Below are 13,323 nucleotides of genomic sequence, written 5' to 3'. Positions count from 1 at the left end.
GAATGACATGATCATTCCAGTTGCTGTGTTGAGAATAGACTATGAGGCGGGCAGGGTAAACACAGAATCAAGGAGACTGTAGAAGGCAATTGTGGTGTACAGAGAGGTTACACAGAAAGGAAGCAATGGAGAGGGATAAGTGGTTGGAACTGGGATATATTTGGAAAGTAGAGCCAACAAGAGTTCTTGCTGGATTGAATTATACTGAAGGTGGTGGAGGGAATCAAGGATGACTTCAATATTTTTGCTCTTTAAAACTGTTTTTTTTTTGGGGGGGGGGGGAATCAGGAGTTTCAGAAAAATTATGGATATTCTGAGTTTGAGATATTAGATATCCAAGTGGGCTCTTAAGTGGGCAGTTGGTATGGAACTCTAAAATTTGGAAGGCATTCTGGGCTGGAGTTATAAAGCTGGAAATCATCAGCAGAGAGATGATACTTAAAGCCATGTGAATACTTGAGATTATTAGGGAATGAGGGTTGATAGAGAAGAGGACCAAGGAGTGAGCCCTGGGACACTCCAACATTGGAGGTTGTGGAAGGGTGGATGCTTTGCAAAGACTGAAAAGGAGGGACCAATGTTATAGAAGGAAAGCACAGAGTATGTGGTATCCATGAAGCCAGATGAAGAGCGTGCATTGAGAAAGATATAATGTTTGTGTCAGATACTGCTGATCAGTAATTTCCGATTGGGGCTGAAAATTGATCTTTGTGTTTCTTTAAATATATTTTTATTGATTTCAGAGAAGAAGGGAGAGGGATAGAGAGATAGAAACATCAATGATGAGAGAGAAAAATTGATTGGCTGCCTCCTACACACCCCACGCTGAGGATGGAGCCTGGAATCTGGGCATTTGCCCTGACTGGGAATCGAAGCATAACCTCCTGGTTCATAGGTCGATGCTCAACCACTGAGTCACGCTGGCTGGGCTGAAATGGATGTTCAGATTTACTAGTAGCTATCTGGAGGTCAGTAGAGTCTTTGACAAAAGCAGTTTCATTGAAGTGTTGAGGTTAAATATCTTCTTGGAATGGATCTGAGAGAAAATTCAAGAAGAGAAATGAGACAGAGAGCACAGACCACCATTTTGAAGATTTTTGCTACAAAGTGGAACAGGGCAATGTGTCCATATTTGGAAGGGGAAGAAGGGTGATGAGAAGTTTGAAGCACCACCTAACCATGTAATATCATGGTTGTACACTGACGAAAATTTACCCAGTAGAGAATAAAAAAATGATGGTGTTCAATGACGAGAATTCCAGTAATGTTTGTGCATTAATGGTGAGAACAGCTGGGACCCAATGTGTAAGTTAAGAGATTGGTTTAGGGTAGGAGCAGGGCAGTTTTTCTACAGTAGCAAGTAGGAAGATGGAGCATAGAATTTGCTAGGCAATAGTGGAATCTGTGCAGGTTTTCTTTGGGCTGATTCTGATTTCTAGTGAAGTAGAAAACAAAGTCATCAGCTGAGAGTGAGGATTAGGGGAGGAGATGCGGGAGTTTCAGCAGAGAAGGGTGTCTAATCACTGACCAGCTGAAAGGGAGAGTAATGGGCTGGAAACAGAATGATTGTCAAGCAGCATTAATGGCTTACTGACTTGCATGATCACATGTTTCAAATGGGGCCGTAACAGCCTATACCAGCCACTGAAATATTTTCAATTAAATAGTGTATAGTCCTTTACATGTGTTTAAAAAAATTTTTTTTTAAATTTTCTTTATTGATTAAGGTATTACAGATGTGTCCTTATCCCCCCTTTGCCCCACCTCCCGCCCATGCCCTCACCCCCTTGGTGTCTGTGTCCATTGGTTAGGCTTATATGCGTGCATACAAGTCCTTTGGTTGATCTCTCCCTCTTACCCCCACCCTCCCCTGCCTTCCCTGTGAGGTTTGATGGTCTGATTAATGCTTTTCTGTCTCTGGATCTGTTTTTGTTCATCAATTTATGTTGTTCATTATATTCCACAAATGAGTGAGATGTTGTGATATTTATATTTCTCTGACTGACTTAATTCACTTAGCATAATGCTCTCCAGGTCCATCCATGCTGCTGCAAATGGTAGTTCCTTTTTACACCAGCATAGTATTCCATTGTGTAGATGTACCACATTTTCTTAATCCACTCAACTGCTGATCAGCACTTAGGCTGTTTCCAAATCTTAGCTATTGTAAATTGTGCTGCTATGAACATAGGGGTGCATATATTCTTTCTGATTGGTGTTTCTGATTTCTTGGGATATATTCCTAGAAGTGGGATCACTGGGTCAAATTGGAGTTCCATTTTTAGGTTTTTGAGGAAACTCTATACTGTTCTCCACAGTGGCTGTACCAGTCTGCATTCCCACCGGCAGTGCACGAGGGTTCTTTTTTCTCTGAATCCTCGCTGCACTTGTCGTTTGTTGATTTGTTGATGATAGCCATTCTGACAGGTGTGAGATGGTGCCTCATTGTCATTTTGATTTGCATCTCTCGGATGATTAGTGACTTTGAGCATGTTTTCATATTTCTCTCAGCCTTCTGTTTGTCGTCTTTTGAAAAGTATCTATTTAGGTCCTTTGCCTGTTTTTTAATTGGGTTGTTTATCTTCCTTTTGTTAAGTTGTATGAGTTCCCTGTAAATGTTGGAGATTAAACCCTTATCGGAGATAACATTGGCAAATGTGTTCTTCCATGCAGTGGGATTTCCTGTTGTTTTGTTGATGGTTTCTTTTGCTGTGCAGAAGCTTTTTATTTTTATGTAGTCCCATTTGTTTATTTTCTCTATAGTTTCCATTGCCCTAGGAGCTATATTGGTGAAGATATTGTTCGGCATATGTCTGAGATTTTGCTACCTGTGGATTCCTCTACGATTTTTATGTTTAGGTCCTTTATCCATTTTGAGCTTATTTTTGTGTATGGTGTAAGTTGGTTGTCTAGTTTCTCTTTTACATATTTATATGGTTATGTAGATGACCAATAAAAGCTTAAGTTACTTTTTAAATTCAAACACAATAAAACACTGAATAAAGCAAGGGTTTAAGATCTTTTTTAGTAATTTAAATAGCATGGATCTTTTTAAAGTCATATTTAATTCTCATAAAGAATGAGGCATAGTGTTTTGAATTATACGTTGAAGTTGTAAATGAAATCTGTAGGGTTGTTTATTCAGATCATAGTGGGTATAAAGGTAGGTTCAGAAGAAAGGAAAATAATTGATGTGCAAAGAAAATAGGTTTGATCAAGGGGAGAGTTTCAGAGTTTGAGATCTTGGATTTAGGGGATAATGAAGTTTAAAAATGTGATCATGCCTCTGGGTGGGTGAAGTCCAGTGATGATGAATTGACTGCTGTGGAAAAGGGTAAAAAACAACAAAGAAGTTTTTGCCAAAAATTGTATTTAAGTATCTCCAGCATTTATGTTTTGTTTTCCTAATAAAAAATAATATAACATTCTGCTGGAGTCTATCGATACCTATGATACTAAGTGGTTAGGTAGGTATACATATATTGAATTCAAATGTGAGAAATTTATTGCAGATATAATTATATCTTGATTAATTGATGAGATTTTATTTGGCTGTGTTTCTTAAAAAATACATTATTACTTTTAACTGTAAGTGCACAATTAAAAGAAAGTGTGAATATACATTTGGTTTAAAAGATGTATTTAAATTAAATTTCCTTTTATTATTTTACATATTGAATTTTATACAAGCAATTGACTTTCTCTTTAAGGAGAAAGGATTCTAAGAAAAGAGTGAACAGCAGTTAGAGAATAACTAACTATAAAAGATTGATTCTGATTTCTTTTTTATGTGTCCTTAGTACACTACACTATTTTTGACAACAAAAAAGTCCTACTCATGTGATAGAGAGTGGAAAAAAATACAACCAGTTAATGAATAATGCATATGGTCACAGCAATGGTCAAATTATACCGTTTCCTAGTGGGTACCATTTTTCTTCATTGAGTGGAACATTACAAAGTTGGATGTTAATTGCTCCCACAAATGTGGCTTTGCTCTTCACAATTAGCATTAAGACATGTCCTTGGAGCTCTGTGACTTCATCATATACCACCTGAAAAGGTAGAAGAATAATAAAAATGTATGCCAAATGAGTCTTTAAAAATATTGCTTTTAATAAAAATATTTAGCTACTAATATCTTGTACCTTGGAATGGATAGGTTGATGTTGTTAGAATCCTTCATTTCTAACTCTAATTTTGAAAAGCTAAAGGTTCTGCTAACATAATGAAGTTTAATGAAAGAATATTTTATAAGAAGCTTAGACTATACTCTGATTTTATTAATAATGGTCCATCCCAAGAATAATAAATTATTCTCTGGAAAGAAATTTAAATACACTTCACCTTTAACTGTCCTTGAATTTTCTGTGCAACATGGGAACTTGAACACTATCTTTCTTTGTTGAAGGCTAATGAGGAAAGCAGACCAATTTCCATGATTTCTTTGTGTTACTTTAATGCAGTGCAGCAACATTTCTTTCTACATGCGAAGAAGTCACTCTGTGGTTACTATAATTTATTTAAAATTGCTTTATTTTTAATTATGAAAATATATGCTCATTAAATAAAATATCAACAAAACAAAAAAGAACATAAAAAGAAAGGAAATACTTATATTTTTGCTATTGGGAGATAATTGCAGTCAACATTCAGCTACTGTTTTTGTTTTCTATAAATAATCACTTTTTATGAATCTGAATTGTATTTAAGTTGTATATACAGTTTTCGGTCTTGCTCTTGTTCACTTACTAGAAATGTAACCATTTTTTGAAAGGCATATGTTTAACTGTGTTTTATAATATCCAGGGAGTAAGTAAGTCACAGGCATTACCACTGGGTGCCTGCAGTGGCAAAGCAGCTAAAAGTGTAGTACTCTCAAGAAATTAGTTATGCATCATGAGATGGGGGCTGGGGAGCAGGGGAGAGCTGTGTGTAAATCCAACATGGTTCCCAGGGAAACTCCTTAGAATACATTTAGAAAAGCAGTTTCATATGCTGCCTCAAACTTGCTTGCTTTTTATATACAAGATAGAAAAAAGTGTTCTCTATATATGCAAAAAAAGAAGCAGAGGAAACAACTTTGGGGAAGGCCTTTGAGTTGATTGGGAAGCTTCCTCGGTGTGTATGGATGTAGTTTCTGGTCCGTCATACTGGAATTTGCCTACCATTTATGAACCCGTTAACAATGAAATTCTGTTCAAAATCTGCTAACTGCTCTGAACAATGATTCACTTGTCAAGTAAATAATAATTCAATGAAGAATGTGAGATTTAACCTGATATGTTAGCCCGGTCTACCCTGCTTCATATGACAGACAGCTCCTACCTACTTCCTCTTCTAGAATCTTACTCACATTCCAGACAGGAGAGTGTCTTTTCAGTTTGATTAGACTGCTTATTCAAATAATTCCATTTTGTTCATTGAGCTCCCTGGGATAATAAAGAATTTTAAGGGCTGCCTTAAAAATCTCAAAACTGCACCACTGTAATTAGTAATCTTTTTTAACTGCAATAGATGCCCAATGTGGACTCTCAGAACCACTCTTTCCTGGATTCATTCCTTTCCAGGACTTCAGAGTAAGCTCCTTCACCCTCTCTCTGTAATGGCTATTACTATCTAAACTGGTGTCCATTTTCCACAATACTTTCAGCAGATGAACCTGTGGAGAAGCAAGGGACTTGGTTGGAAAGTCTGTAAGGAGGATTCTCTGAAAGGTAAGAGGTCTCTAGGGGGATCTTGCCGAAGGCGGCAGACCCTGCCTTGATTTTTCCAAATAAATCTAAGCCCCTGGGTGTTTTGCTAGAATCTTTGTGTTTATTCTTTAAACGTCCTTGATTTAAAGATACTACAGATTCCTGTGTCTTCTCAAGGATGCTTACCCTACTGATAGTATCTAATAGTTAATTTTAGTTCAAGCTATTACTGCAATAAAAGCCTAAGGAGGCAGGTGAATGGGGCTGTCTGGTTCCTTTAGCCATGCAGTCCCTTAGCCCTCTCTTTCACAGAAACATATGTCAGAGTAATCAGTCATTCATTGCTTAGGGTCTGCCAGTCAGCCTCAGCCTGAACCCATCTTTTCTTTCATAGAGAAATAGATGAAGGGGCCCTCAAGGTATGTGAAGTCAAAAAAATAGAATAACTAAGCCTTAGGCCTTTAGAAAAGTCCAGCTTAAGAACTCTGTGAATGATATGAATAGGCCCTAACGATGTAACTTTAAAAGAAGCATATCCATTATTCATATTTACATGAATCTGTTGTCAATTATGTTTTCTTATTTGCATAATGGTGGTAATAATATTTACCTTTTAACATTGTGGGGAAGAATAAATGAGATAATGAACACAAAGTCTGGTAAATATTAAACACAAATAAATTATAGCTGAAAAAGATCCATCAAATACACAAGAAAGAACAATTGTTCTGGAATTTTGCATTAGTTGACTGAAGAAAACACTTCAAGAGAGACTTGAGTCTCCCAGGCATTTAGCAAGCTGAAATTCTCAAGATGTGACCTTCGAAATTAATTGCCTTCCTAGTTAAAACACATTTAAACTCCAAAGTTTATATTATTTTATGGATTTTCCCTCTATGCTTCATTATGCATAATTTTTTTAAAAAGTGACTAGAGTTTTACAAGCATGCAATCATTGCACAGCCTAGATGACATATGTCTGTTAATTTTTTAACTGCACCCACAACATTGTTTACAAAAATAAGCATTCTTTTTGTGCAATGAGTAATTAGTGGGTAATGCTAGAGAAGTAAACAAATGATTATATTCTTTGAGGCATTTTCATCAAATGATTTTATATGTATTCTGCTTAAAACCCAAATTGCACAGCTTTTTCCCCCCACTTTCTGGTACTTTTTTACCCATAGGCATGAGCCAAATCTTCATTGCCTACTGACAAATGTTGAATTTGTGGGTTTGAAATTGTTATACCAAGTAGAAAAACTACGTTTGAGATAATTAATGTCTATTGATATATATACAAGCATTCACTGTGTCATATTTGACACCAGTATCTAGTAAATAATTCTAAAGTGAATTTTAATTGCAATGGGAGAACAATAATATGGAAACTGAAGTGTATCTAGGGCTGGTGGGAAGAGAGCGAGGAGGCAGGATGATGAAAGAGAGTTCAAAACCATTGAGAACAGAACTCTGTGGGTGGAGAGAGGGAGGGGTAACAAAGCATAGTTGAGTGGGAACAATATGGACTTTGGAATCATGAAGTTTGGAACCTAAAATCTAGTTGTGTGGCTTTGGTCAAATATTTGACCTCAGGGCTTTAGGGTCTCGCTTTACAAGGAGAATTTCCATCATGTTCTGAACAGCAAATTGCAGACTATACAGGTTAACAATAGCCATTGCTATTGCTTATTGAGTGTACCATGTACCCAGTGTTTTTCTAGGTATTCGTACATGTTCTAAAAGATATTTTAAGGTATGTAAACCACAGAATGTTTCTGCTATGTTCTTTCTAATTCCCCCTTTTGCTTTATAATAGCATAATATCAAAGAAAGGAATACAATGTAAAAAATATAACGATTATAATAAGATAAATTTGTTATAAGATAGAATCTGTGTTTCTATTAAATTATTCAAAAACAATGATGGTTTTAACCCGATGCCAAAGGTAGTAGAGTGAAAAGGGCAAAGGCTTTGAGCCAGAATCCCAGCTCTGATTCTTAAAAGCTGCAATGCAGTTCCGAGCATTCCTACTGTCCATCCTGCCCCAACTTGAACCCAGTCACGCCTGCCATTGGGATTTGTATAAGATGGGGCTTTTCAGGGAGACTGCTGGCAAAGCCTGTTAAGACCCACTCTGGGAAGTGTCAAGTAGACAAGCATGACTCTGTGTGAAAGCTTTGGTATCTGATGGGTGGATACTAAAGAGACACTTGGCAATGTCCTGACCCAGCCTCTCTCAGGGTTGGGTCTTAGGGAGAAGAGGGCTATGAATAAAAGTGGAAAGAGATACCTTCACGAAGAACTTTGTAAGACATTGGTGATGCAATGTAATAAACCCTTTGTATTCCTCTAAGAGATTTATACAAAAAAGAGAGCAAGGTCATTCTCTCCCACTTCCCAAAATAGTGCACGGCTTTGGCAGTTTGAGAAATCCCAGCCATGGTTGAGTGGCTAATGTAATAGTACTCAGGAAGCAAAGAAGGGGAGAAGTTAAAACATTTGGAGTAAGTCTCAAAGTCAGCAGTGAAAGATAGAGGGGTGGTAAATGCTGCATGAGCTTCATCCCAAAGTCTTAGGGACCATTTAGAAAATACAAGCTGTCTGGTGTGACTTGAGAATATGGCTAAGTATCCTAATATATAAAAATCAAGGGCCATCATGACCGAAACAACCAGACAGACTACCAAACAGCAGGCTGTGTGGGGTGACCAGACCCGCAGGGGGGTTAGTGAGGGATGACCAAATGACTGAACAGCAGGCTGTGTGGGGCAACCAGGCTGGCAGGGGAGTTAGTGAGGGATGACCAAATGACTGAACAGCAGGCTGCATAGGGTGACCAGGCTGGCGGGGGAGGGGGGGCAGTTGGGGGCAACCAGGCCAGCAGGGGGGCCAGTTGGGGGTGACCAGGCTGGCAGGGGTGGGCTGTTGGGGGTGACCCGGCTGGCAGGCAGAGGCAGTTAGGGGCAATCAGGCAGGCAGGCAGGTGAGCAGTTAGGAGCCAGCAGTCCTGGATTGTGAGAAGGATGCCCGACTGCTGGTTTAGGCCTGATCCCCCAAGGGGTCCTGGATTGGAAAGGGTACAGGCTGGGATGAGGGGGATTCCCCCCCCCCCCATGCATGAATTTCATGCACTGGGCCTCTAGTGGGATAATAAAGGGCATAAGCACACAATTATTGACAAATGTGCAAAATAAATTGAATAAAGGAAGCACTGCCTCCCCAACAAAAGGTGCCAGACAAAAAAACATAAATCCCAACCTAATTCACACTTTATTTAAAAAATTGACTCAAACTAGATAATGTACTTAATATAAAATGTAAAACTATAAAACATTAGAAAAATATATAGAAGTGAGAAGTTCTTAGACTTGGTACTAAATGCACAATCTATAAAAAGAAAAGTGGATAAATTGGACCTTATTAAAAAAAAAGAGCTTTTACTCTGTGAAAGACCATGTGAAAGGATGGAAAGACCAGCTCCAGAATAGGGGAAATGTTTGCAAACCAAATATCTGATGAAGAACTAGTATCAGGAATGTATAAAGAACTCTGAAAACTTTACAGTAAAATGCAAACTATCCAGTTGAAAATGAACAAAGACTTTTCACCAAAGAGGATATACAGATGGTAAATAAGCACATGAGCAGAAGTTGAACATCACTTGTCATTATGTAAATGAAAATTAAACTACCCATTAGATTAAAATAAAAAATAGTGATCACACCAGATGCTGGCAAAGATGAAGTTTCTACTGGATCACTCATACACTGTTGGTGGGAGTGTAAAATGATATAGAAAAAAGAGTATGGCAGCTTCCTATAAAACTAAATATGACATTACTAGATACCCCATTAACAACTCATGCTCACACAAAAACCTATACACTAATAAACTTTGTTTGCAGTAGTCCCAAGCCAGAAATGACCCAGGTGTCCTTTAATGTGTGAACAGTTAAAAAACTGTCCTACCTCCGCACTATGACTACCACTCAGCTATGAAAATGAATAAACTATTGATATATGCAGCTGCTTGGATGCATCTCTAGGAAATAAAAGTGAGTAAAAAAAAGCACATCTCAAAATGTTCCAAGCTGAATAATTCCATTTATAGAATGTTATAAATAACAGGTTGATAACCTGAAACTGGTTAGTACGTAGTTGCCAGTGGTTTGAGAGGTTGTATTGGAGGGAGGGAAGGGTCTCCGGATACAATAGGATAGCACCAGGAATTTTTGTAATGGAACTGTTCTGTACCTTGCCTGTACCAGTGGTCACACAAATTTATACATGTGATAAAAATGTGTAGAACTGAGCACACACGCACATACATACACAAGAGCACATGTAAAACTGGTGAAATCTGAATAAGGTCAGCAGATTGAATTAATGTTAATTTCCTGGCTGTGATACTATATTATAGTTATGAAAGATGTTACCATTTGGGGGAAAATGGTTAAAGAGTATTTGAATTCTTTCTGTATTATTTCTTTCAACTGCCCATGAATATATAATTATCCCAAAATAAAATTTAAAAAGCTTATGAGGATGTTATTGCTCCAAGAGACAATTTAGGATAATTACCGAGTCAAGTCTTAAGTGCTATGAATGTCATGTTTAGAATTTTTGACATTATACAGTAGGCAGTAAGGGATCTTTGAAAAAAATGTAAATAGGAGATTAATAAATCTGACTAGTTTTTGAAAGACATTTTAGGTAGAAATATGAAAGATTTAATAAAAAAACACAAGCTAGGAGTCAGATAGAAGTCTATATAGTAGCCAAAGTTACAAGAATCTCAAACAAAGAAAAGTAATGGGACAGAGAGGAGGTGATAGATTTAAAAGGCAGGAAGCTGCACAAGTAGAACTGACAAAACTTGGTGGCTCTTTGGACGTGTGAGTGAGAGACAGGGAGATGTCAAAATGTCATTAGAAGTTATCTTTTGAGATGGTAAACAGAGGAGGAAAGCCAGATTTAAAAGTGGCTGGGAGGCCTAGGTGGTTTGGCTCAGTGGATAGAGTGTCAGCAGGGTTTGATTCTGATCAAGGACACAAGCCTGGGTTGCGGGCTCGATCCCCAGTGTGGGGCATGCAGGAGGCAGCTGGTCAATTATTCTCCCCATCATGGATATTTCTATCTCTCTCTCCCTTTCCCTTCCTCTCTGAAATCAATAAAAATATATTTTTTATAAAAGGAAAAGAAAAAGTGGCTAAGAGACACTGAAATGGAGCTCCCCAGTGATCAGGCAGAAGTGCAGGTCAAATGATTAGGAGAGAAGCCAGGGCTTGAAGAATAGATTCAGATGCAATCTAAATATAGGTGATAAATGAAAATTTGTGGACTGCAACACAATCTGAGAGAATAAATATTAAGAAGAGATAAGGGTAGACAGATGATAGAACTCCAACAAACAACACTATTTTAAGAGGAAGAATGTAAATGAAGAAAAATGAGGGAGTGGTTAGAGAAGATAGAAGGGAATTAAGAAAAGGTTGAACTCAAGAAACAAGAGGGAGGTGGCAGGAAGGAGGGCATAGCCAACAGGATTGCTGTGTAACTTCAGGAGAAGAGAGCCTGAAGGCTCAATGGATTAAGCTGCATCAATTAAAGTCAGAATCCACATTGCAAAGGATTAAAGGGTGAAAAGGAAGTGATGAAGTGAGTGCAGGCAATGTGAGTTAATTCTGTAAGAGTTTGGAGATGACATGGAGGAAAAGAAAAACTGGATGCTTTAGAAACATTGAGTTGAGTTTGTTTTGTTTTTAAAAGATTTCTGAGTCAAGGATTCAATGGATGAGACAGCCTTAAAGAGAGCAGATAATCAACTGAGCAAGGTACAAAGAAACGGGAAAGATGGAATCAAGAGAATAAATCTAGTAGGATTCGCCTTAAATAAATATAGGGCTTTGGATGTTCAAATTGTATAACACAGAGGAAATAGTTATATCTAGTATAAATTAACTGTAATTTAATTTGTATTTTGCACTTACATATTTTTTGTTTTTTTTCAAATGTGATTTTTTGAAACGTGTTTTTATATATAGGTTAGACTATGATAAGACTATTAGGTAAGGAAAACCAGTCAAGGAAAGTAAGATTAAAGACAATAAGATGGAGTGAGGGATAATATTAGTATGTGAAATAAATACTACATAGTCTTAGGCTCTTACTGGAGTCTAGCCACAGTTTGAAAATTGGTGCATAAGCACTTTGAAAGCAGTATCGGTATTTGACAGTTCCCATAAGCTCTAGAACAGTGATCAGCACACAGTGGCTATTTTGGGGAAATGCCTACTGTTTATGTAATAATGCTGCCAATTACTGCAAGTTTTCCATATTTGGTTGTTAGGCTGAAAAATGGTAAGAAAAATACAAAATGACAGAACAAGAGATGAATCATACTTACAATTTCATTGTAAGTGGGGTCGGTACATTTTGGAACAGATTTTGTTTTCCTCCTACGGACTTCACTGGGATATGGTAAAAGATAAAATTCAACATGTGCGCTGGGCGCAGAGCCATCTGGGAGATGCTGCAAAGGAAAATGGTCATAAATATTAATGCATGTTGCTATCAAAGAAAACAAACACATAGCTACTAAATTTCTAGACCAAAGGCAGGGTTGAGATTTATTACCATCACTCTGTTTATCAGAAAATAAGAAAACAATAAAAAAGAAATATATTATTGTTCAGAAATAATTCCAGGTGCAGTTTATAAGAGCAAAATTGTCCATCTTAAATTAAGTGTTGTGTCAGAGGACTATATTTAAAAGCCCATTAAATATAATTCAATTTTTACAGTAAAAACTAAATTTGCATTTTGACAGAAATGGTCAAGAAATGAATATAAGCCACAAGCCGAGACAATAACTAAGTGCCTCAGGATACTGTATACCACTTGAAAATCAATAAATTCAAGTTTAACACATAAAGTAAGATGTAGCATTTCATGACATGTACATTGTATGATATTACATTTTAAAGCAGAATTTAATTAAAATATCTATTAGACCTATAACTTTAATATACTTATAAGATGGTTATGATAATTTTATTCTCTAAACTTTCCTAAAATATGTTGGATAATCCTGTTTAAATTGTGTTGTACGGAGCCCCAAAAGTTGCCTAAGTTGTAGCCTGAGCAATGATGCCAAATGGGTGGATCTCTGGATTCTTTCTTCCCATTATTTCTAACCATTGCCCCCTACCTTACTCTGTCCCTCATACTGGATGAATAATTTTCCCCCTTCTTCTTTTCCATATTTCCTTATTATGAAGATTTTTATTTCTTAACTAGAGGCCCAGTGCATGACTTTCATGCACTGGGGTGGGGGGGTCCCTCAGCCTAGCCTTCACCCTCTTGCAATCCAGGAACCCTTGGGGGATGTCCGACTGCCAGAGAGGCACCCGCCACTGCTGCTGTGCTCACCAGCCGTGAGCCCAGCTCAGGGCTTCTAGCTGAGCCACGCTCCCCCTGTGGGAGCACATTGACTACCAGTGGGCAGCTCCTGTGGTGAGCGTCTGCACCCTGGTGCTCAGTGCACATCATAGCGACTGGTCATTCCACCGTTAGGTCGATTTGCATATTAGCCTTTTATTACGTAGGATATATCATTTGAAGA

General features: G+C 37.6%; 1 protein-coding gene across 1 annotated transcript in view; it reads right to left on the bottom strand.

The window, feature by feature from the left end:
* Positions 1-3,902: 3,902 nt before the first annotated feature.
* The window catches only part of PIK3C2G (phosphatidylinositol-4-phosphate 3-kinase catalytic subunit type 2 gamma), a gene marked incomplete at both ends in the record, with an annotated part of 264,212 nt that continues 254,791 nt past the window's right edge, over positions 3,903-13,323 (bottom strand). Inside the window, 2 exons of the mRNA XM_079775257.1 lie at positions 3,903-4,055; positions 12,106-12,231. Coding sequence (XP_079631383.1) covers positions 3,903-4,055; positions 12,106-12,231 — 279 coding nt within the window. The remainder of the gene's footprint in view (positions 4,056-12,105; positions 12,232-13,323) is intronic.

The sequence above is a fragment of the Cnephaeus nilssonii genome, assembly GCF_951640355.1.
Source record: "Cnephaeus nilssonii genome assembly, chromosome: 6".
Taxonomy (NCBI): Eukaryota; Metazoa; Chordata; class Mammalia; order Chiroptera; family Vespertilionidae; genus Cnephaeus; species Cnephaeus nilssonii.
This window is presented reverse-complemented; position numbering and strand designations above follow the sequence as displayed.